Here is a 25,649-nt window from a genome sequence, read left to right as displayed (position 1 = left end):
TACGGTACAGTACTGAAAATTTGTTACCAGCACCCCCAAACCAGAAATATCCGTTGACGTAAGTCTAAATGAAATTTAAAAACAGAAGAACTTCAGAGTAGTGCACAAGGCTTACTGGGTCAAAGCAGAACAGAATTGCCATTTTCTTCATAGATTTTCTTACCTGGAGGGATATGAAGTCTGTATAACAGTTTGATTTTCTCATTCATTTCTCCATTATACATCACATCTACAAAAATAAAAAGAATGAGAATATACCAAATGGTCAAAGTATATTTGCAGTGACACAAACTCACTGTGGGGAGAGAAGTTAGTGCAGGCAATACTTTTACCCAGTAATTTACCTGCCCCTACCCCCAGACACATTGTGTTTGAAATAAAAATGTAAAGGGTCACTCTTGAGCTGCAAGATAACCTCGTGAATCATTACTAGCCTCGTGCCTTCTGAAAGACTTTAATTGCACGTGCAAGAGTTAGGAACACGTCTCCTGACAGGCCACAGCATACCCTGAGCGCCCGAGGAAAACCAGAGCAACAACCCTGTGTAGGCTGAGAGCTTTGGCCCATCTCACCCTCCTTCAAAAGGCATAAAAGTAGTCCTGAGAGGAGCCCGCAGAGGGGTTTTTAAAATCTCAAAATTGGGGCAGCCCCGGTGTCGCAGCGGTTTAGCACCGCCTGCAGCCTGAGGTGCGATCCTGGAGACCCGGGATCGAGTCCCACGTCAGGCTTCCTGTATGGAGCCTGCTTCTCTCTCTGCCTGTGTTTCTGCCTCTCTCTCTCTCTCTGTGTGTCTCTATGAATAAATAAACAATCTTTAAAAAAAATTAAATCTCAAAATTGGGTCAGGCCAGTCCCAAATATGTTTCCATTGTGTGGCTCTGCCTTCCACCGCCCACCTGTCTCATGTTCACAGACTCCCCGTCCCAAATAAAGTCACTGCAGAGGAGACCCACAGAGTCATACCGAGACAGCTCACAAATGATTTGAATTCAATCAGGTGGTCCATGTTGTCATCCAGGAGCCTGAAAGTCCTTTCAGCCAGGATCTCTGTGTGGGCCCCACATGTCCACGGTGAGACAAGCTGAAATAAGTGTGCAAACTGCCGGGCGTCTATGCGGTACTGCTCCGCGTAGGGCCTGCTGGGGTCATGGCGTGGGACCATGGGCCTGGGCTGCTCCCAGTAACAGCTCATCATGTGTTCTCTCTTAAAAGGAGAGGGAGGGAGGGATCTGTGAAAGATGCTGGCACCTGTGGGGGGCTGCACGCTTACAAGCAAGGTTATGTTGGCCTCCTTTTAGGACGACTCACTTGACCTCGTACAATATGTATTTGAATAAGCAATTTATAACATGAACAAATGAAAAAAATTAAAGTACTTACAATCTCATTACTCTAACCAGACACGTAAAAGACTTCCCATGTTATCTTGTGCTTCTTGCCCAATACATACTTTTGACCTCTTTTTCTACAGTTTTTTATTGTAGCAAACTGTACCTAACAAAGCCTACCATTTTAAGCATTTTTCAATGTGCAGTTCAGCTATCATAGCTTTAATTCTAGGAGACTTAACTTTTATTCTGTTTTCTCATCAAATCCCATATGAAAATGGGAAAGTGCTAGACAGATCTACAGAATACAGAAGAAACCAGTAGCACCGATTGCCTGTGGGGAGGGAAAGTAGAGGTGGGAACTCACAGGTAGGACCAAGTCTTTTTACTGCAATACTTTCTTAGAGGTTTTGAATTCTGAACCACATGAATATATTAACAATTTAAAAAAAAACTGGAAGTAAAAAAAGAGAAAGAGAGGCAGAGATTTCAAGTCTCGTGAATACCCTGACAACTTGAGCAATCAAAACTGGCCCTGTCACTAAGGTTCGCCTCTGTAGGACACATCTCTTACACATGCCCTAAATCATCTCTTGGGACATCTCAACTCACTGAAATAGTTTCCCAATGACTGCAGGCTTCTACACAATTCCAGTGTCCTCCACTCATATGGGTGGCACGGAAACAAGTCCGGATGCTGAAATATGTAAGCACAGATCCTTGGAGGAAAACCAAAATGCCATTTATAATTTTACTGTCCTATTTGTTGGCAGGCAGGTTCTTCAAAGAGCCTTCGCAGAATTGTGAAAAATAGCACAAGAACTTTTCAGTGTGAAATAAAGGTCTAATGAATTTCCATTTCTAAAAAGCCAAGATGCACTATGAAATTCCATTGTATCTTTGCACATCCTGTGATGCTAAAGACCCACAGAATCCAAAGAAAACTTATAATAAATAAGCCAAAGACTGATACAACCAGTTTACACAAAATTCTACGGAAAAACCAAAAAAAAAAAAAAGACCATGGATATAAGCAAGTGATACAAAGAAGTACACAATTAGCTGTACAGTCTTCCACCCTGCTAATGGATAAACAAATTTGGATTAAAATAAAATGCACATTTCTACAAGACTAGCAAAATTGTAAAAGATGCATAAGTACTGGGTGGGTGTGGAGTGTAGGAAATTAGCACTCTTAGACTCATTAGTGGAACTGAAATTTGAAACTCAAACACATTTTAGCAATATAGGCTACAGTGTAGTCTGTGCATACCTAAGGAACCCATCCTACAGAAACTGCAGCACGGGTGTCCAGGTAAAGGCACCTCGGCACAGCACAGTTTATAAAGCAGCAGCAAACTGGAAACACAAATCTGTCTCAATAGGTAAATGGTTAAGTAAATTACAGTTCAGCCCTACAATGAAACTGTACAGCTGTTTGGTTTTTTTTAAAGATTTATTTATTTATTTATTTATTTATTCATTCATTCATTCATTCATTCATGATAGACAGAGAGAGAGAGAGAGAGAGAGGCAGAGACACAGGCAAAGGGCAGGCTCCACGCCAGGAGCCCGATGTGGGACTCGACCCTGGGACTCTAGGACCGCATCCTGGGCCAAAGGCAGGCGCTAAACTGCTGAGCCACACAAGGATCCCCTGTACAGCTGTTTTTTCCTCTGTTATGGGAGGGGGTGGGGAGTGTGTGTCTAAGAGAGACAGTATAAAAGGAAAAAATCAGGAAAGATAGTCACCAATTTGTTAATACAAATTACCAGTACAAGGGTAAGATTGTGGGTGCAGAGAGGATGAGAGCCTTTCATTGTTTGCTTAAGTTTCTTCTTTTGGGGCACCCAGGTGGCCCAGTGGATGAGTGTCTGCCTTTGGCTCAGGTCCTGGGACTGAGTCCTGCATCGGGCTCCCTGCAGGAAGCCTGCTTCTCCCTCTGCCTATGTCTCTGCCTCTCTCTGTGTCTTTCATGAATAAATGAAATCTTAAGTCTTTTTTAAATGGTAAGCATAGGTATATTTTGTGATTCTTAATTAAAATTTGAAAATAAAAGCCTTAATGAGAACATAGAAGCAAGTAAAATATCATTAAAGAGACTAAATGCTCTCTAGGGCCTGATAATTTGCCAAAAGTGAATGAATTTAACTGATCATTAATAATAGCACATTTATGGAAGACATAAGTAACTTGTAGATCTTCAGCATTTTCAGAAGTATTCTATGATGCCGAGTATGTATTATTACTGTTCACACCTTACTAAGATGAATGATGCTGTTTTCTATTTGAGAGAACAGGAGACAGACGTCACAAATCCAAATTTATGTAATTTGAAAGATTGCTTGACAACACGGATGGACCAGGAGGGCACTATTGCTCCATGAAAAGTCACACAAGAAAAAAGACAAATGCTGAGGCACCTGGGTGGCTCAGTCAATTAAGCGTCTGCCTTTGGCTCAGGTCATGATCCCAAGGTCCTGGGATCAAGTCCTGTATCAGGCTCCCCGCTCTCTGGGGAGTCCCTTCTCCCTCTGCCCCTCCTCCTGCTTGTACTCTCTCTGTGTCTCTCTCTCCCCCTCTCAGATAAATAAATCTTAAAAAAAAAAAAAAAAAAAAAGGACAAAAACTATATGATCTCATTTATATGTGGAATCTAAAAACAAAACAAAACCCCAAAAGAGATCAGCCTTGTGGCTCCCAAAGGCTGGGGCAAGGATGGGGAAACTGGATAAGGTGGCCAGAAGGTACAAACTTCCAGTTATAATCAGCCCTGGGGCAGTAATGTACAACATGACGAGTATAGCTAGTTAACCATTATGTGATGTATTTTTTTTTTTTAGATTTTATTTATTTACTCATGAGAGACACACAGAGAGAGAGGCAGAGACACAGGCAGAGGGAGAAGCAGGCTCCATGCAGGGAGCCCAATGTGGGACTCGATCCGGGACTCCAGGATCATGCCCTGGGCCGAAGGTCGATGCTCAACCGCTGAGCCACCCCAGCATCCCCGCTATGTGATGTATTTGAGAGCTGCTAAGAGAGTGGACTGAAATTCTCATCGCGAGGAAAAAAAAAATTTTCTTTGTAGCTATAGGAGATGGATGCTAATTAAACTTACTGTACTAATCATGACAATAAATGTAAGTCACGTTGTAGGCTTTAAACCTTCACAGTGCTGTACGTCAGTTATACCAGAAAAGCCGAAAGGAAAAAATTGCATTCAAGCATTAAAAAATTACTATAAATTACCAAAAAAATAGATTTTATTAAAGACCAACCACATTTTTCATCCTGAATAGGAAAGACTATGTAACGAAGACAGAGCTAGTTCCTGTTAACACAGAGTGATCATACCTGTTCATTGCAGTGAAGTTAAGGAACAGAATCCTTACTAATATTTATAAAACAATGGCAGGGTATCTCTGTGACCCTTTCCCTGGAAAAAAAAAAGAGGGGGGTGGGCAGCCCAGGTGGTTCAGCGGTTTAGCGCCGCCTTCAGCCCAGGGTGTGATCCTGGAGTCCCGGGATCAAGTTCCGTATCAGGCTCTTCTGCATGTGTCTCTGCCTCTCTCTCTCTCTCTCTCTCTCTCTCTCTCATGAATAAATAAATAAAATCTTAAAAAAAAAATGAAATCCTGATTGAAAAAAACAGAAGTGAGGGTGTGTAGGTGGTTCAGTGGTTCAAACATCCAACTCCTGGTTTTGGCTCAGGTCATGATCTCAGGGTTGTGAGATCAAGCCCCACACTCAGCATGGAACCTGCCTGAGATTCTTTCCCTCTCCCGTTCTGTTCTGTTCCTCCCCCCTACTCACACTTGTTCCATCTCTCTCAAATAAATAAAATATTAAAAAAAAAAAAAGACGAGGAGTGTGTGTAAACCCAACTAGAGAGCGTTCATTGTACCCCACAATCCTGAGGCAAGTATTACAATGCATGGAGTCAGACTATGAAAGCAAAGGAAATTCAGAGCAGACCAAGAGGATGGAGAGAAGGGAGAGTCTGACAGGCCTCTCACATAGGGCAGGTGTGGACTCTGGGCCTGGAAGGAAAGTACCAGAGTGAGTACATACAGCGGGCTCTTCGGGTTGTATAATGGAATCAGACACCATGATTGTGATGCTGTTTTACTGGAATTTCCTTTGGAAGTGTATCTTTAAAATGATAATTGTATTTATAGTTTTTAAGCTTCTATTTATAGTTAGTCCTACATAAATAAGAGAGTTATAAAGCTAACTACAAATAAAATTTTATTAAGTATGATGATACTGTTCCTAGGAACCGTATCATTCCTAGGAAAGACGGAAATAGGAAAATAGTTAGCTCTATCTTCCTTAAATACTCTTTGTATTAAAGATGAACATGGTTAGTACTTAATGAATTTTATTTTTATTAGTTTAAAGCAATCTTTTAAATTCTATAAATTCAGATTTGTGACTTATTCTCTCAAACTGAGAACAGTAAGCCCTAAATAAATGAAACACTTTTCATGCTGAACACATCTGTCTACTTGTCTTTATGTTTGTAATACTCCCCATTTTTCCTCCTTGAAAGTCAAAGAGTGGTGGGGGTTTGCGACACCAGTAACCTTTGACTTCTTATTTTCTCTTCGTGCAACAGAGGAAACTACCAAAGCCAAGAGGTGTTTCAGAAGACACAGGACTAATCAGTCCTCAACATACATCCTGCTTATTGGGCACGAGGGGTGCCAGGACTCTACTAAAGCCAATGGCCATTTCAGTGACTTCAGGGGGAAATGTGCCACGACAGATGCACGCCAGGGTCAGACAACCTCTGGTGCTCTGCTTAGAAGTCCTGGAAGTGCTGTTTATTACTAGTTCCCACAGTTTGGCAGTCTGAGTTCAGAAGGGACAGCGGCTCAGAGTCCTCACCAGGAAGAGCTCTAGAAGCCAGACTCTGGACTTGCTTTCTGCAACTGTTCCTTCCCCTCTTCACTGCCAGGGTATCAGGAGTGGGTCAGTGTGCCTGCCTCCCTTCCCCATTTTCATGTTTCAAGCAAGGATAGTCCTAGCAGGGCACTTGAGAATTTTCTTTGCTGGGTAATGTAAGTAGCAAGACCTGGGAATCCACCTAAATATCCAAATATGAGAAATATGGGTTAGTATATTTAGTATTACCAATATGATAGCTTATAAGGTTATTTTAAAATGAGTCAGACCACGTGGCAGCATGGAAAAGTATTGATAAGAACGTTGAGGGAAAACAGAAGATAAAATAGCACATGTACCAGCCAAATATAAAAACACGTCTAAAAAAAAAAAAAAAAAACACGTCTACATGTATTATGAGTGGGATGACGAGTCATCCATCACCAAGTAGAGGAGGTGGGAACATCGGTAATGGTTGGTGTTGCACCTGCGAGGGCCTGGGAGCTCTGTGCAGAGCCCTGAAGATCGGGTTGGCAGCACCGAGGGCCCTCAGCAGAGCACAGCTCTGGTGTGTGAGCTCCCACCGCTGCCGCCACCCAACAGGTGCGAGGCTGACCCATCCAGCCTTCTCCCGCCCAGCAGGCTGACCACACGGGCTCAGGCCTGTCACTCCCTCCTCTTCCCAGAGTTTCCTACCTTGAACAGGTCATAGAGTTCCTCCAGGTCTTCAGGAAGGATGGAGACTTCCGGAATAACAACGCGGAGCTTGAGGAAAAAACGAACAGCAGTGGAGTGAATTCTCCGCCTGCACCAGGGAGGATCAGAGGGCACGGGGGAGCTGTTCCTGCTCGTCGGGGACACCAAGCGCGGAGTCCTGTCTACCAGAGCAGTCTGTTCCTTTCTGACGCCACCACCACATTAGGGATACTTTCTCAAGACCCTCAGCCATTCCAATCCACAGATCACCTCAGGACAGACGTGTAAGCCCTGATGGAAGTCAAACTCTAGCCAAGACGCAGCTTGGCAGGAAGTTCCTCCTGAACAACCACTATTACTGCAGGCCTTCTGTGCTATGCGTTTTCTGTATCATACCCTCACGTAATCCCACATGCTGGGTATTAGCATCCTCATTTTACAACTGGGGAAACTGAGGCTCACAGTGGCTACATTGTTCACAATCTGTCTGACTCTAAAACCCCTGTTTCTACACCAGGTCTCCCTAATTCAATGCAGGACGAGGGTAGGCATTCTTTATTTTTTTAAAAATTTATTTATTTTTAGTAATCTTTATACCCAATGTGGGGCTCAAACTTAGGACCCGAAGGATCAGGATCAGGAGTCACATGCTCTTCTCACGGAACTAACCAGACACCCTAAAAGTTGACATTCTTACAAGACCAACAGGAACAGAGCCCAGGTTAGTACCGGACTGCCATTCTGACAAGCCACGACTCACCACGTTCTGCTTTGTGGTGTCTTCGTGGCCCTGGAGAACCCTGATCCTGTGCTTACAGCGCAGGTGCTCAATCTGTTCCACAGACTGGTCTCCAAACTTCTGCAGAGAAACAAGGAGTCACTCGGGCACAGAATCCCTTTTTGCATACAGAGGAAAGAAGTAGCAGGAGGGAACCTCCCTCAAAATCCATCTGTGAACAAGTTTCCAAGAGGTTGAGGGGGGGATGGGGCCGGGCCCAGTTACCTCATAGGAGTCCCGGATCAGGTCGGCAATGTCAGTCACAGGGTAGGGCTCCTGGTCATCAGAGAAGAAGGCATGATGGCTGCCGACTGGGGGTCCGGGGCTGTCTTCATTCTTAATGTGATCTAGAAACCTGAGCATACAACCCACCACTGAAGTACTGGTTTCCCCTCACCTGAGCACCCACCACACCCACTACCTTCACAGGGGCCATGGGACACATCAGAGCACTTTCAGACACAGCTCATTTGTCTCTAAACACTGGGAGGAGGTCAAGATGGCAACCACTGTGGTCCTTTAGAGAAAAGGAGACATCCCTAAAGCCAGACTTGTTGATCTGGGGTCCATGGGTAGCTCTGCAGGGATCTGGGACTCTCTGCTGAAGTAAAGTTCTGTGCATATGTGCCATGGTAAGCTTCCACCATATTCCAGAAGGGAAACTTCCATCTGTCTTTCAACTTGCCCTCAACTCCAAGAGCTGAGGCCTCATGGGGCTTTTCTGTGACGGCAACACACCAGTCCCTACACAGTAAGTATCTGAAACCTCCAGCTGGCCACCTGAGACCACCATTTCCCAGTGCCTGCCCGCCCCACTCAAGGCCACCATGAGTGTGTATCTCCTCACAGAAAAGCACAGACAAACTGCTCTCCCCCTGTATCCTCTCTCACTTGCTGGGGAGGAGCCGGGAACATGGCGCTCTTCACCACACACGCAGGCAACACCGCCACCTGCCTGGCTGGCTCTGGGGGGACCACGACATGACAAGTGGCCCAGTGAAAGGGAAAACTGCACAGTGACAGGCCTGCTGGGCACCTGCTGCTGCGTCTACCTGTTGTCTATTTTGCAAAGCCCACGATGGCCCTCCTCACCTCCCCCTTTCATGAGCCCACCTGCTGAGGACCATGAGGGCCTGGCCATCGTCCTTGCTGCTGCACAGGCCCTGGGCGTTGGCTTCCAGCACGGCCAGCCCTAGCTGGAAAATGGCTTTGATTCCATCGTAGAAGAAGCAATCCACAACGCTCACCGCGCTCTCCAGAGGCATAATGCTGAGGAACAGAGTCAGGAACCAGGAGAGAGAGATGGACGCGAGGGCTGAGAGGTCGTTCATGTGCTCCGCCAGCTCGGGGAGGTGCTCCTTGATGAGCTCCTCAAAGACCGACTGGTCCACCTGGGCCCCTGGAAAATACAGGCCACGGAGACTTGGTTGGGGAGGGATTCAAGCTTTCTAAAGTTAGCCTGAAACTGAAACTGAGGTGAATAGAACAATGAACAAGGAGTTCAGAAGAGGACTCGCACTAAACTTATGTTTGACACTGACTAGAGTAATTCAGGGGGGAAAGGATACTATTTTCAAAAATTAATTCTTAGTCGGGGCACCTGGGTAGTTCAGTGGTTGAACATCTGCCTTCAGCTTGGGACGTGCGGGATGGAGTTCCACATCGGGCTCCCCCACAGCTTCTCCCTCCGCCTATGTCTCTGCCTCTCTCTGTGTCTCTCTCACGAATAAATAAATAAAATCTTAAAAAAAAAATGCTCAAATGAACACCTGAGTGGGGGCAGGGGAAACCTCAAGTCCTACTTCACATCATATAAGGAAATGCATTTGAAGTGTGTCATAGGCCTAAATATAAAAGCTAATACTACAAAGCTTCTACAGAAAAATACAGAAGACAAAATTTCTTAGGACACAAAAAGCACTAGCCACAGCAAAAATTATAAATTGGACTTCATGAAAATCAAAGACTGGTATTCACCAAAAAACATTAATAAAATAATAATGCAAACTTCACACTCAGAAAATACAAAGGTCTTGTATTCAAAATAACAGCCCATGCAACTTAGTGGTCAGTAACCAATTTTTTCTTCAAATAGGCAAAAGATGTGAACAGCCATATCAAAAGAGACAATAAACAAAGGGGCCAAGAAGCACAGAAACATATAATCAATATCACTAATCAAATAAATGCCAGTTAAAATCACCATGATAGATCCCTCCCTACCCACCAGAATGGCAAAAATTAAAAAGACCATTCTGAAGGCAAACAGAGACGTGCAGCAGCTAGATCTCCTACATCGCTGGCATGAGATCTGTGCCTGCACTATGCCTGCTTTGAAAAACTGATAGTTTCTTATAAAGTCAAATCCATCTCTCCTATGACCTAGTGATTCTACTCCTGGGTAACTCAAGAAAACAGATAATCTTTATTCAGAGAGACTTACACAGGAATGTGTTCTGCAACTTCACTTATAATAAGACACTGGCAACAACGCAACCTCTACCAACAACAGGTGGTTGGATAAACACATCGTAGTATGAGGGTTCGGTGAAGTGCTGCTCGGCGAGAAGGAGCCAAGAACTGACACACCAGCAACCTCATGTGGGGCGCAGGAAGCCAGACACAAGAGTATGATCTCGATGATTACATGGATACCAAGCTCAAGAACGGGCCACGCTACCCTGTGCTGATAGAAATCAGTACAGGGGGTTGCCTGTGGCAGGGAAGGGGGCAGAAGGGATCTCTGGGGGTCATGGCAGTGCTCCACCCCGTGTTGGGGTGGTGGTCACACAGGTGGACATGGTACCATGGACATTCTGCCGGTCACAGGGGACTGTGAGGTGTCCCAATTGATGGTGGCCTTGGCAACCTGCATCATGAGCCTGAGGCTCCGATGATTCCGTGCTACTACGGTGGGCAAGGTTAAACTGCCTCCCACAGCATAAAGCTGAAAGGGAAGCAGGCTCATCACTCAGGCACATGGAGGGAACCAGGGAAGACAGTCTCAAGCATACCAAAAGGCCACCGAAAGGCCACCGAAAGGCCACCAAAGGCACCAAGTGACCGCATCCTTCCCAGCCACCCCCCCTTACTCCCAGTGGTCATCACACTCCCTCAGCTCTTTGGAACCCAGTCTTCAGAAGGGTGTTCTTCCTATCTTCCTACCTTGCCCTACCTCCAGTCCTTTGTCAAATTCCGTCTCAAATTGGTTCTTTTGTTTCTGTTCCCACTGCTAATTTTAGGCCATCTCCAGGAAGGAGTCTTTCTGTCTTCCTGGAAGGAGTCTTTCTGCCAAGCAATCTTTCTGTCATTTTGTCCACTAGGAGGTGCTCAGCCCCAGGGATAAGGCAAATTCAAATCAGCCACAAACAGAACAGGGCACCAGGTGGTACCTGAGTGCTGTGGGGTCACAGGTGTGCCCAGAGCCCGAGAGCCACACATGTGCCTTCTCACTTATCAACATGTGCAGGGGGAAGTGAGGGTTCTCAGGTCTGCCCTTCAGGTCCAGCCTTAAGGGTCGCCGGCACTGCTCTTGAGGGAAAGGGGACATCTGTCTGCATGAGCCCCTTGGGTACTGAGGGCAAGACCATCCTCCCTTTCTAGGCCACAGTATCAGTGAAAAACTGCTCTGGTTTTCACCGTCCAACCTGTTTCTTGAAACTAAAATTTTTCTTTTCAGGTGACCTTGCTCCACCATTTTGGCAGAACAGTGCAGAGGGAATCATACCAGTTAGTTTTGCAAATTCAAGAGCCACACAGGGTTTATAGAGACCAGCAGAGTGCACGGGGGTTGATTTCTTAACAAGGACTAATGACAAAGGTCTTTGCCCAGGTTCTGTTCCTGTTCCCCAACACAGAAGCGGGAGAAGAGGAGGAAGAAGGCAGTTTACCAATGACTCGGTGGTTGAAATAGTCTGGGAGCATCCGCTCACACACAGCGACGAGCAACCAGAAGGCCTCCTCCTCCTTGGCGTACAGCAGCAAAACAGACGTCAGGATGTTCATGGACTGCACAGGGATCACAGAGGAGGGGCTGGTTAGTGATCAGACCACGTAGACCACACAGACGTTAAAAACCACATGAGCCAAGTGGTCCACGAAGTCAAGACTGTAGATGAGAGACCCAGTCGAGCCCAGCCACACATGTTTATCAACATGGTCCCCACGAGACACCCAGGCTGAGCGACCAGCCACCGTTCCGTCACTGTCCCCATCTAGTAATGCTGGGCTTAGCTGTGGTGCATGTCTCAGGCTCGGGTAAATCCAACTACTCTGTGTGGATGTTCACACACACACACACACACACACACACAAACACAGAACATTCACACATTGATTTTGCTTATTCACAGGAAAACAAAGTTCAAGATCTTCTATTTTCGAGCATCAGAAACTTCTCTACCCCAGTCTTGTGCTGGGGTGGGGGCAGGGGTGTTTAATTTACCGGGTTTTATTTTGCGTGTGTTTATCACATCCCTGAGTAAACTTCCCGAGTAAACTCAACAACTGCTCAGACAACGTCTTCCCTCCACTTGTGCTTCCTGAAGGAAAGGGATTGGCCCCAAACATCTTTTTTTCCTCCCCAAATAGCACTGATATTTTTTAAATAATCCCTGTAACGTCTGCAGAGATCTAGAAAGATAAAGCTCCACAGAAGCATTACCAGTGCTGTCGTACAGTGGAGACGTGGTGGGACAGTGAAGACAATCCATCCTGCCGTGGACCAGCGACTCATCACGTGCACTGCTCTTTTTGGGCACTGAGCAAAGTTTCTAATCTCAAGTAATCGGCCTGTTTGACTACAGGAAGAGGACTCCTTTGGCCTTATTCAATACATTCTTTAAGGGAAGAGACAAAGCGCAGAGCCTTCACACAACAGTTCTCGGTACCAGACGGCCAAGCACAACAGACAGAACCCGAAGCCTGCATGATCGACACGACACATGGACTCAAAGATTTCTGCTCCTCACTGCAAGCCTCACCTGGCAGTACCCAATCTTGGGGTTCCGGTGGGCATAGGCCGTCAGGACTCTCCTCAAAGCAGCAATTCCTGTTTCATTTTGGAAAGCGGGGTGCTCCGGTAAGGAACGGTGCAGATCCCGTTCTATCTCCTCGGTCACCAGGCAACATTTTCCCATGGACTCCTCCACCAGATTACCATAGTAACCGGGATGCGAGGCGAGATCGGTGACGGCATCTAAGATGATTTAAAAGTAATTTTTTAAGGGGGCGGATCAGCAGGAGAGAGTCAACATGGGAAAGGCACTTTTCCTGCCGGAAGCCCTCAATGGGGTCTTGTTACTTGAGGGACATAAAATATTTTGGGACCACACACAACCAAAAGGACTTCATTTCCACCAAAAAGAAAAAGAAAAAAGAAAAAACATGGCTTTTCTAAGAATAACCTTATAGAGTGAGAGAAACAGCTCATACCACAAATTGTTGTATTAATATGCTTTCAGTAAGCTGCATTTGCTAGTAACAGGAAGAGTGGCGATGTGTGTATACATGTACACATAATTTTCATATATCACTTCAACAGGAAATTAATGAACGTATATATGCAAAACAGAGCAGAAGGTACACCTATGTATAGTAACTAAGTATCGAGAAGCCAACAAGCACCAAGAAGCCAACAAGCTGCCAACAGGAAACTCTGAGGCCGGATCCGGATATGCAGGTGGACCAAGCACAGCCTACCCAGGCCCCTGACAGGCAGGGGACATCAGGAGTGAGGTGTCAATAGCACGAGAGGATCCCCTTCCCTCATCAGCCAGCACCAGGGCCCCTGTGGTTCTAGCCGGTGTCCCTGCGGGGGTGCTGGTGGCAGGCGGGGCTCCAGGATTGAGGCCAGCCCCACGCAGGGATGTCCCAGGCAAACAGGGCAAGCAGAAAGGGCCAGCTCTGCCTTTAATCGCTAGTGAAGGCTTTTAAATTGCAGATTGGGTTTAGGGTACTGCCCTCAACTCAACCATCAGCTGCTGTGACTCCGTCATGTCCCATCAACAATCACCCTGGCATCCCCACTCCCACCCCCGTATGCACCGCTTAATAGTAACAGCTGTCACTCACCACGCACAGCAATCTTTTCTGTCAACACTATCACTTGAAAGATAGCCCTTTATGAACTACCTTTTTTTTTCTTAATACAGTGTGTGTGTGTGTGTGTGTGTGTGTGTGTTCATTAGAGAGGCCGACTACAAACCAGTGCCATTACCAAGTGTCACTTGTTAGGTGTGTAAGGCAGGTCATGTTACTTTCTTCTCTTGTTCCTATTTTCAATTGTGAGAAGAAATTGTTCTCATTAAAAACAAAAAATCCAGAAGACGTTTTAATTTTAAAAAGGCCCATCTTGCTGAAGAAACAAGCCAAGAGGCAGGGGGACACAGCATATGAAACAGGTGAGCGGTGGTAGGCCCACCAGTGAATCCCAACCAAGTACACACCAGCAAGGAGGTGGGAAAGCAGGAAACATTCATCTGGGCTCCCTGGGCCAGGGAGGAGATGGGCTGGCTGGAAGAGGGAAGAGATGACTGGGGTGAAGTTCCAGCATAAGCAGACGTGAAGGAGGAACATAAGAAGTGTGCAGGGAGAAGACAGGCACCCAGGCTAGGCCTCCAGGGCACTCGTGTTGACCTGAGCAAAGCAGGGACACCGGGGGAAAGCAGACCTCCTTGCCATGCCTCCAGCGGCACCCTGACGGGATCAGCAAGGTCACACCACTGGACGACAGGGCCCTTCCCCTCCTGCCCTCGAGGCTCCACCTCTTCAACTAGCCAGATGAAACGTCCACCCTCACTGCGGAGCCGTTGCTCGGCACGGCTCTAGAGATGTCGGTCCCTGTCTCTGCCCACCCTCCAGTGCCCTGATGAGGGACTCCCAGACATCACCAAAGAGCAGCAGCACAGCAGAGGGACAGTCCCAGGGCCTGAGGCCAGACAAAGTCATCACTGACTGGATCAGGTGGCAGAGGAGGAGAAAGGACAGAAATCTCTGCAATTGTGCCTCCCGGGACGCTGAGCATCTTCCAGAGAGGACTGATGGATAGAAAGTATACTGAGGGATTTATTTCAATGCCACTGTGAGTGAACAATATGCAGAGGTGTTTGTTTAGTCTAGTTCAGAGTGTATATCCTAGGAAGACACTTCACTCCTAGGAGGTTCTTTACAGGGTTCTCAAGACTACGTACAGACTCCAAGTGGTTTCTAAAGGAGAGGCGATCACATTGGCCAGGGCACACTGACTGAGGACACCGCAGCCCAGAGGCCTCAGGCACCTGGACCCTGGTCCCCTGGCTAACATGGTGAGGGTTCAGCTCAAGTTCTCGGCTGGGAACATTGCAAGAAGAACCCAAAGACAGAGGACTTGTCTGCACGTACACGTTGTTCAGATCTGGGCCCCTGTTCCTGTGTCTGCTCCAGAAATGACATGTGGCCTAAAAATACCAGAAATGCTTACCTGAGAAAAGCAGCCAGAGTTTGCCACGTAAAGATTCAGGAATGCCCATTGCTACAAGCTTCCGGATCTTCTCTGTGCGGAACATACACACAGTCCTGCCATATTCCACAAAGTGGTCGTTCCACAGGCTTATTTTTATCTGTTCCCTGGACTGGAAATGGAAATCTCATTAATGTACCGGCGCCTCCACTATAGCCCGTCTGCAATCCACAGCAGAGGGACGCTGCCTCTGCGGGCAGAGGAACCAACAGTGACAGGCACCCAGTTCAGCAAATATTTTGAAAATACTTCCAGGCACAGAGGATGTAAAGATGAATAACAGAGCGCCAGCCCTTCTAGAGTTCAGAGCCCAGCAGGACCATCTACACAAATATAAAGCCATTTCCTTGGTAGGGTGATAGTAAGAGTGTATTTGTCCGAATACTCAAGCCCAGAGCAGAGAGGAGGATGGGGTGGGAGTGGGGGAGGTTAGGAAAAGCTCCTCAGGATATGGACGCCAAGGCACCTGTTGCAACACAGGTGAGCTCAGAGGGCAAACAAGGGCAAGGGCAAGGGTGGGGGATCATGATTTGCCCTGAGCTCCAGGATAGCCAGAGGGAAAACTGAAACCTGGGGAAAAAAAAAAATCGCAGTTCTTGTTATCAGAAATGACAGATACCATTTCTCTAGGTAATTAAAAATCCTTTAAAAGTATCCCTAGATGATTGGAGTTCATAGTACCTTTTGAGCAAGATGTTTAATACACTTTTCATTATCTGCATTCTCCAGTAATGCGAGAAGCTTACACATATATTCATATTCTCACAGGTTTAGTCAAGAGTTCATTGAGCTTCTCTGTGTAAATCCTATCAGAAGGTTCTGTCTTGAATGAATAAAGCTAACAATCAATTAATTATACAGCAGCCATTAGGCCACAAGACACAGCTTGGGATAGTTATGCCCAAGGACACCCCTGGCACGCATGACCCCAATTCAGCCTCCCTCCAGCCTGTCTTTTCAGAGTACGATTTCTAGCCTACTATACATGACCGTTCCCTCAGAGTCTCCCTACAAAGAGGACGAGGGTAAGCAGATGTAACAGAAATATCTTTAGTCCAGTAAAACTACAGCACAGGAGACCTTTTGTTCCAGGAGAGAAACAGGCAATACTGTAAAAGAAGCCTCTACAGACACCCCTGGGTAAGAAGAGAAACACCACAAGAACCCACAAAGGACAGCACTGATGGCTCTCCAGGTCACATGGCCAAGAGCTGTGTCACAGAGCCACTTGGGGCAGGTAGGAAAGCCATGTCCTTGGTCATGCAACCACATCTTCCACATACCCATATGTGCCCAGACAATTGGCGTCCGCTGATTCCTTCCACTGCTGCCAATGAGGAGGAGGGAGGGGGCACCAGGCACTGGGGCTGCCCAGCATCCGGCACCACACCTGCTCTTCCGAGGTCTGCCGGGTTGGCACTAGCCAGTGTGCAGCCCGCAGCAGGTTGCACACCTGGGAACCTCCACCTGGGCCAGCCCTGCCAGGGGGCCCATGAAAACAGAGCCATGCCACCTACCATTCTCGAGTCAGGACTCTGGCTGCCCGACTGCTGGAGGACAGGTATCAGGGCCTCCGGGTGGAGCTGCGGGTTCTTCTCTTTTTCACTTTCCTCACTATTTTCAGAGGACACCATTTCGAGATCCCCAAACTTGTGGTCACTGCACAGGCTTGTTGAATGAAACACAGGTGAAGCCTGCAGAAGGATTAAAAGAAAAAAAGGGAGGGAGCTAGAAGAAAGTCATTACTTGTGGAAGAGTCTTTGTTTTGCCTTTGGAGGCATGAAGATAACATACTTCCCCTTCTGACATGGAGCTCGACAAGGGGCTCAATCCCAAAACCCTGAAATCATGACCTAAGCTGAAATCAGGAGTCCAGCATTTAACTGACTGAGCCACCCAGGCACCCCTCAGGTCACATACTTAAACATGCCTATCTATGACTCAAGGGAAACAGACTAACATTAGCCCCAACAGATATGATCCTCAGCAAAGACTATGACCCACACTGCTTTCACAGCACACAGAGCATGAGTCTAAGAGGGGGCCAGGCAAGCACCGTTTCTTGTATGCTTCCAGAACTAGGGATAACCATTCAGAAAACAGCTCTCAGGTACTGAGAGACTATCCCCTTTCCTCCCTGTCACTGCATGGGTAAAAAGAGGTGAAGAGAGAGAGGGATGGGTGTGAGACAGCAGGAGAGGAGGCCCCAGCAGATCCAGGTCTGTTTTCCATGTTTTCCAGCTGTCCAACCTTAAGGACAATGTAACTTCTCTTTTAACAAGTTCCATCTGCCCCCAAATAACACCCCCTCCAACATCGGGGGGGGGGGGGCAGTGACCCCAGCAGATTGACACCCCCATCAAACCCTCTAGCCTGGGAGGGGTGCCCTGTCAATCCTTCTGACATGTGTGTGTACCCCACCAACCTCTCTAACATATAGAGGGGTGCTCTAACCATCAGTTCCCCTAACCTCTGGTAAGGGGTGCCCCATGAACCCCTCTAACCTGTGAGCAGGATGCCCTGTTAGCACCTCCAACTGCTCTTCTGCATGGGACACCCTCTAACCTGTGTAGCACCCACCCAATCCCCTCTACCATACTTTTCTCCTACCCAAGTGGATCATGGTCATGTGCACTTCCTTTAGAGACCACTGCCCCGGAGGAAGAGAAAAAAGAGATCTTCAATTTACAGGATCCCGCTGTTTTTAAGGACCGTACCATGTCTTCGTCTCGTGAGGTGTCATAATGCACGGGGTGGTTGGCATGCACCTGCTTCAGCCTCATGAGCAGGCTCTCCACCAAGTTATCTCTGTCCTTCAGCTCGATGAACTGGAAAGCCATCTTGCTCCTGATGCTGACAATGATGGGATTAGGGAGCAGGCTTGTGTCCTCCATCTTCTCAATGCTCACTACCTGTTGCACAAAGTTATACACAAGAGGTCCAGCCAGAGAAAAAGCGCAGCCATTTCAATTACATATTTAGAAAAAGGCAAAACCAAACAACTGCACTAAAAATGCAAATACAGAGCTTAAAAATGTTCAAGGCAGGGGCGCCTGGGTGGCTCAATGGTTGAGTCAATGGGCTCAGGTCATGACCCCAGGGTCCTGGGATTGAGTCTCGAATCAGGCTCCCTGCTCAGCGGAGAGTCTGCTTCTCCCTCTGCCTAGGTCTCTGCCTCTCTCTGTGTCTCTCATGAATAAACAAATAAAACTTTAAAGCAAACAAACAAAAAACGGCCAAGGCAGCGTATTCACAGTCGTTGAAAGGTAAAAGTAACTCAAGTATCCATCAACAGGTGAATGGAGAAACCAAATGTGATCTATCCACATAACTGAATATTATTCCACCTTAAAAAGGAAAGAAATTTTGACACATGATACAACACGGATTAACCCGGAGGACACATGCTAATAAGTTAAATAAGCCAGTAACAAATGGGAAATATTATATGATTCCATTTTTACGAGGGACCTCGAGTTGTCCAATTCAGAGAGAGGAGGTAGAGTGGTGGTTGCCTGAGGCTGGAAGAGGAAGGATGGGGAACTAGTGCTTAATGGGAACAGAGTTTCAGTTTGGGAAGATGAGGAAGTTCTGGTGATGCTGGCACAATACCGTGAATGTATTTAATGCCACTGAACAGTAGCACTCAAAAATGGGGAAAGTGGTAAATGTCATATAAAGGTTACAACAATAAGACAAGTCAGGATTATAAGACAACTCTTGGATTTCTTGCTCCATGCCTAAGTAAGAATATTTGTAAAATGAAAACATCTAGGAAATGACATGGAGGGAGAGCACGTGAATGAAAGATGTTGAGTTTTCCCAAAGAACAGTGCTCAGAATTTGGAGGTCCTGACGGGAAACAGAGCTTTGTGTATGGTCACAACAGACATGCCCTGAAACCAAAGGACTGAGCTCGTCAGATCTGGAAGCAGCCTCCGGTTGCCCTCCATGTCTAGGAACAGACTGCAGAACTGTACAGTAGGTACAGATCTGATCCATAGTAAAGGAAACATTTTTTTTTAATGTTTAACTCAAGTCCCAGGAGAGTAGAAAAGCCAAGCAATCTGACATTTTCAAAAGGTGATGCTTTTTTGTCAGCTGCCTTTTTTCTTTCCCCTTTTTTGTGAGTTGCAAGGGGTGGAATCACTCCTAAGAGCTGTTGGAAAAGCTTTAATAACCAGGCATGGACTTTCCTTAACAGCTTTATCAATAATGAGGGGATGAGAGTGCTTTATTCTCACCAATCACTTCTAGGCAAATTTCAGGTCATTGTAACAATGACAGAAAAAGCAACAACCAAACGGGTACTGGCCAATTTGAGGCCGTGCTTCCCTCCGGAGCCCATCCTGAGCCAGCAAAACCCTGCTGGGTGAGCAGCCCTGCCAGGACCGGTCTCATGGTGACCGATGACCATGGGCTCAAGGACAAAAGGCGAGCTCAGGAAGCTCTTGCCAGGGCTGTGGCTACCTCTCTGAGTGGGAGGATGACATTACAGCAGCCATCCTCCTTGCTGGCAAAGCAGATGTAACGGTCAGAAGTGAACATCCGCCCCACGGTGTGACAGCGACTGAAGGGCGTCCAGAGCGAGCAGTCCAGCACAGCGTGCAGCTTCTCTCGCCTCGGCAGCCTGAAGAACGCCCGGAAGAACTCATTCTGTGCTCTGGCTTCCAGGTCCCTGGCGAAGGAGGTAGGGAGAGAAGAAAAAGAGGCAGAACAGTGAACAAACACACCAGTTTACAAAGAAAAATCTTGTGAAACCAGCCGGAACAACCAGGTATCCAAGAGCATGAGCCCCTCCAGGTCCTGCGTGGGGCATCAGCACACACCCCACTTCACAGCTGACCTTGGGGACGTGTACTCAAAGCAGAAAGGGTTGCCTCTGTGCAAGAGTAAGATGCCAAACTCGCAGAACAAAACAGATGCTCCTTCCTGATTTGAGTGACATTGTGAATTACCATCAAACAAGTAAGTGATGAATCACTGAGCTCTACCTTGAAACTACTAATACACTATATGTGAATTAACTGAATTGAAATTTTAAAAAAAATTTTAATTGTCTAAGAGCCAGTATTAAAAAGGCAGATAATAACAAGTGTCAGCAAGGATGTGGAGAAAGTGCAATCTTCATGCACTGCTAGTGGGAATGTAAAATGGGGCAGCCAGGTTGGAAAACAGTCTGGCTGTTTCTCGAAAGGTTCAACATGGAGTTACCATACAACCTTGCAATTCCTCTCCTCGGTATAGACCCCAAAGAAGTAAAAACACACGTCTGCTCGAAAACTTGTACCTGCATGCTCATAGCAGCGTTATTCACCATAGCCAAGAACTGGCAACGAATAACTCAAATGTCCATCAACTGCTAAATGGATAAACAAAATGTGACAGAGCCACACAATGGAATATTACTCAGTCATACAAAGCAACAGAATACTGACACAAGCTACCACATGGATGGACCTTGGACACATGACAAATACAAAAGACTGCATTCCACCTGATTCCATTTATATGGAATTTCCAGAATTGGCAAAACTCATAAAGACAGAAAAATGGATTCATGATTACACAGAGCAGGAGATAAGGGGAGAAGTGGGGAGTGACTGCTCATGAGTATGGGGTTTCTTCTTGGAGTAAAGAAAATGTTCAAAACCGATGGTGGTGAGGGTTGCACCATCTCTGTGACTGAATGAAAAAAAAAAAAAAAAAACCCACTGATTGAGACACTTGAACAGGGTGAACTGCAAGGTATATGAATTACAACTCAAAACAGCAGTTTAAAAATTGAGATCTGTGCTGGGCATATAGTAAGTGCTAAATAAACATTAGCAATTATTACCTTTAAAAAACAAATCCAAGTGGCACCTGCGTAGCTTAGTCAGTTAAGCATCCGATTCTTGATTTTAGCTCAGGTCATGATCTCAGGGCCGTGGGATGGAGCCTCATGTTGGGCTCCGCACTGGGCATGGAGCCTGCTTAAGATTCTCTCCCCCTCTCCCTCTGCCCCTCCCCCAGCTCTCTCATAAATAAATAAATAGATTTGCTTGTATTTATTTATTTATTTAAGTAATGTGTCACTGGAGAGAAGCCCATCAATGTCACATCAGGATGGACAGTGGAGAATGGAGGAGAAATCCTACCCCAGGGAACCCCCTCCCCCCGTACCCTGAGTCTTGGCTCTAACAACTCGTAAAGCATGAAGGCAGCCAAATCATGTTCGCAGATACTGATGAATTTATGTCATACCCCAAAATTCTGGTAGAAAAGAAATTCTACTGTATGGAGATAAAAATTTTTCTTTGCCACATTATATAAGAGTTCTTTAAATTTGTCTGATAGAATTAGCATTCTGCTCAAAGTAAAGAATATGAACTCTTGGCTTTCTTATTAGCTGTGTGACCTTAGATAACACTTCACCATATCGCATCTTGACACCTGTAAAATGGAAATAACATGTAATCTTTCCGCTTCAAGGGATTCCCCGCGAACAAAAAATGATGTCCACAATATTGAAAAAGCAGATTAGAAATTGCATCTACATTATGATCCCACTTATATAAATTCTATAAAATCTGCAGAAAGTGATATGTAAAAAAGACCTTGCATAAAATGTTAATAGTAGCTGACTCTATGTAGTAGGATTTCCATTTTTCATTTTTATTCTGTTTAAATTTTCTACCTGACCACATATTGTTAGCTTTTTAAAAAAATTAAGGTAGTTTCTTTTAGGAACACAGTAACTCTTAAAACGTTGTATTTATATGCAAGGTATTAAACGCTGCAACCTGAGTGATCTTGCAGACGCGTTCCCTGCCCCCACTCCATCACCAGGGACAGGCTCACACTGATGCCCCTTCTGCCCCAGTCCATGTTCCCAACCTGGTCCTCATTTTCACACCATCACACAGTCATCTTCCCAGGACACCCCACACAGGGATGAGGGAGTACTTGGAATTTATTAGCAAACCCTCGCAAAGATATATGCATGTCCAGAAAGTCCTCTGGGCACAGAGAGAAATTAAACAAATTCTACGGATCAAGATGGGTCCAGTATTGCAGGCCAAAGCTACACTTCCTTACCCTGCAGTACTTGATATTTCACAGATGGCTGCTTCCAAAGGAGCCTGCATGTCCTCCACAGAGGAGCTGGGAAAACACAGGAAAGCACTGTGAATGCTCTCAAAATTCACGTACTACGGGATGGAAGGCAAGGCCCTTCAAGATCACCCCAGTTCCCCAAAAGCGGACCTATATGCTGTGCATTTACACTGGAAGACATCCTTGTCCTCAAAGTATGCTGGCCGTGCTGGCTTTGGTGAAAGTACAGCCAATGCAGCCTACCTGCACGTATCTCACAGATGTGGGGTCCAGCCACCACTGAATTCACCTGTTGTCTATTCTTCCTAGAAGCACAGGGTGAGTGGAAGAGCTTTTTTTTTTTTTTTAAAGATTCCACTTATTTATTCATGAGACACACACAGAGAGGCAGAGACATAGGCAGAGAGAAGCAGGCTCCACACAGGGAGCCTGAGGTGGGACTCGATCCTCGCACTCCGGGATCACGCCCTGGGCTGAAGGCAGACGCTTAACTGCTGAGCCACCCAGGTGTCCCGACTTTTTGTATTTACTTTGCAGCCAGCTCTTCAATTTAAGAATAAAGCGCTCAGTTATCTGATTTTTCTATTCTGTGCACCTGCTGCACCAGCCAAGCGCTCAGTTCAACCCCCTTCTCCATGGCTTCTGAGCAGCCTGGGTATAGTATACACCATCTCCATTCACCTTTCTGGGCTGTTCTCTGTCACTGTAGGGGGTCTGTCTCTCACACATTCAGCAGCCAGAGACCAGTGACCTCAAGTTATAAAGAGGGGGGCACCTGGCTGCTTCAGCTGGTTAGGCTGCCAACTCTTGATTTCAGGATCCTGTGATGGAGCCCATATTGGGGTCCACACTCAGTGGGGAGTCTGCCTCAGGATTCTCTCTCTCCCTCTGCCCCTCCCTCCACTGGCTTGCATGTGCTCTCTCCCTAATTTAAATAAATAAATCCTTAAAAAAGAAAGCCAGCAGGAAGGACTTTCCTAAATCATCTTCCTTCCTTAAAAAGTCCTCTTCCAGTTCCACCTCTAAACATGCATTATACATATAGATGTGGTATTTACCTTTCTAACATAACTGAGATGAAGATCCAGTAACTTGAGACAGGAGTAGCACAAGATCTGTTTCAAAGCAGGTGGTAGTTTTGATGCTAAAAATACCAACTCCTAGCTTTGCGCAGTGGAAAAAAAAAAAAAACAAAAAAAAAACAGCTCCTCTTTCAGAAGAACTCCATAAACAAAGCCCACTGGTCATATTTTGCCTTTCGGACCTTTCAATACTTACTAAATGTTTCCACTTTTGCTCCATAGAGATGCCCAACAGACATGAGTCATAATCGACCATTCAGAAAGCAGGCCTGGAAGCCACAGCAGAAGCACCCCTATACAGCCCCAACATTTACCAACCACTGTTCACCTTGCTGGTATGCACAGGCCAAAGCAATTGCTCCAAGAGAAAGCTACAGCTGAGAACAAAAGGGGACGGTGCCACAAATCGTGCTGTCTTAACACATGCCATCATGTGAACCTGTCGCCATGTAGAAAATAAACGTGGGTTCACCAGAATATGGAGCAGTCACACCAAGTTTGTTGGTAAAGCTGCAATTAACATGTGCAATCCTGTGTCACAACCATGTGGAAAATTCTGAACTACATGCACACATTTAAAAATTCACACTTAAGGGGCACCTAGGTTGAGTGCTCAGGTCAGGATTTCAGGATCCTGGGATCGAGCCCTGTATTGGGCTCTCTGCTCCGTAGGAGTCTGCTTCTCCTTCTCCCCGTCCCTTGTATTCTCTCATGCTGTGAGATAAATAAAATCTTAAAAAAAAAATCCACACTTAATTCCTTAGACCCAAGAAATGAAGGGATGGGGTAGTTCTTCTCTTTCTCTGTGAACCTAGAATTAAGATTTTCCCCTCCTAGTTTAGGTACAGATGTATCAAAAACAGGTTTCCCTCTCTTTTCCCCTACAACCTTTAAAACGCTTTTGGGAAGACCCATGTCAGGCCTTACATGCCACAGTAACCCTCCCTCCTTCATGTGATGCATCCCACACACACAAACCTACTGTGTGTCAGCAGCTCAAAACTGCTCAAGGCCAAATGCTGCCCCAAATTCAGACTATGTGGCAGACTGGGGCAAGTGGGCTCCCCCTCCATTAGCTCCGGGGGTGAAGATGTCCCCCTGTGCCCTGGACAGGAGGCCTCAAGCATCATTCCTGCCCTTCTGGAATAACTCAGTCCCTCTTCAGGCAGTATGCCCCTTAAAGACACATACAAAGATTCCCAGGCATTCTTAGTTATACGCCCACAGACCCACCCCCAACTCAAGTGAAACTGTGAGAAATACCAAGAGCCACCAATGTAGAAACAAGGCAGAAAGATCAGATAAGCATACTTTTCTTCACACTGCAATCCCTCAAATGTGTGTGTGCTCGAAACGCCTTTCTTCTGCCTTCCCCCAAGAGCACTAAGGAGACAGAAAGACAACCTGGCCATGAAGCATCCTACATAGAGCGAACACCTGGGTCCCCTGGGTGCCACAGGGGCACTAGGGAAACCCAGCCCTCAGACGACAGGCAATGGTGTGCAGGTAGACTCGGCTGGTGCCCACAGTGTCCCCGTCTCTGAAAATCCATCCATGGAGCCCCAACAGACCAATCCTCAACAACACTGGCAGGAGAAGGCTTTCTCACTTTCTCACACTCACTTCTCCTGCCTTGTCCTCTGCCCTCCATCCGCCCCCGCCCCCAGAACAACCTGGGCAAGCGCAGACAGCTGGGGCGCTGCCGGGTGGGGAGAAGCAGGCCTTCCCTGGGAGGCGGGCGCTGTCCCGGGCTGCACAGGGAGCCCCCAAGAGAGGCCGACTCCGAACTAGCTCACAGGGACAGAAAGTCGAATAAACTACAGAGCTAGCCTGGGCATTCTTCATGGGGGCCCAAGGAGAAGAGCCGGAAAGGGAGTGAATCTGGGCAGAAAAGGCTGAAGTCAGTCTCAGAAGTCAGACTGGGGAGCTAAGAATCAGCCAGGCAACAGGGGGGAGGGCTTCTTACTGAAGATACCTGTGCTCCCGGCAGCCACTGTTCATCTCTGGATCCCACAGAAAGAGCTTCTGCCACAGGAAAGAGTCTCCATTTACTGCACCGCCTGAACTAAGTTGTCCTCCAGCGCTTTTCAGCCAGTCAATACAGATTTCAGTGAAGAAATTAATTTTGATTTAGTGAGGGACGCCTGGGGGCTCACTGGTTGAGTGTCTGCCTTCAGCCCAGGGCCTGATCTCAGGGTCCTGGGATCGAGTCCTGCATCGGGCTCCCCGCACAAGGCCTGCTTCTCCCCCTGCCTGTGTCTCTCCTGAATAAATAAAA

General features: G+C 46.7%; 1 protein-coding gene across 3 annotated transcripts in view; it reads right to left on the bottom strand.

The window, feature by feature from the left end:
• The window catches only part of TBC1D8 (TBC1 domain family member 8), a 113,030-nt gene that overhangs the window by 13,154 nt on the left and 74,227 nt on the right, over positions 1–25,649 (bottom strand). For all 3 annotated transcript variants that reach the window (XM_077915014.1, XM_077915011.1, XM_077915012.1), the window contains exons 6-17: positions 19,662–19,869; positions 17,909–18,103; positions 16,709–16,885; positions 15,153–15,303; positions 12,676–12,890; positions 11,584–11,701; positions 8,807–9,092; positions 7,919–8,048; positions 7,676–7,774; positions 6,916–6,984; positions 964–1,204; positions 164–229 (exon numbers count right to left, since the gene is read on the bottom strand). In XM_077915014.1, coding sequence (XP_077771140.1) covers positions 164–229; positions 964–1,204; positions 6,916–6,984; positions 7,676–7,774; positions 7,919–8,048; positions 8,807–9,092; positions 11,584–11,701; positions 12,676–12,890; positions 15,153–15,303; positions 16,709–16,885; positions 17,909–18,103; positions 19,662–19,869 — 1,955 coding nt within the window. The remainder of the gene's footprint in view (positions 1–163; positions 230–963; positions 1,205–6,915; positions 6,985–7,675; positions 7,775–7,918; positions 8,049–8,806; positions 9,093–11,583; positions 11,702–12,675; positions 12,891–15,152; positions 15,304–16,708; positions 16,886–17,908; positions 18,104–19,661; positions 19,870–25,649) is intronic.

The sequence above is a fragment of the Canis aureus genome, chromosome 11, assembly GCF_053574225.1.
Source record: "Canis aureus isolate CA01 chromosome 11, VMU_Caureus_v.1.0, whole genome shotgun sequence".
In the NCBI taxonomy this organism is placed as follows: domain Eukaryota; kingdom Metazoa; phylum Chordata; class Mammalia; order Carnivora; family Canidae; genus Canis; species Canis aureus.
Note: the sequence above shows the minus strand (reverse complement) of the source record. Positions and strands in the feature narration are given on the sequence as shown.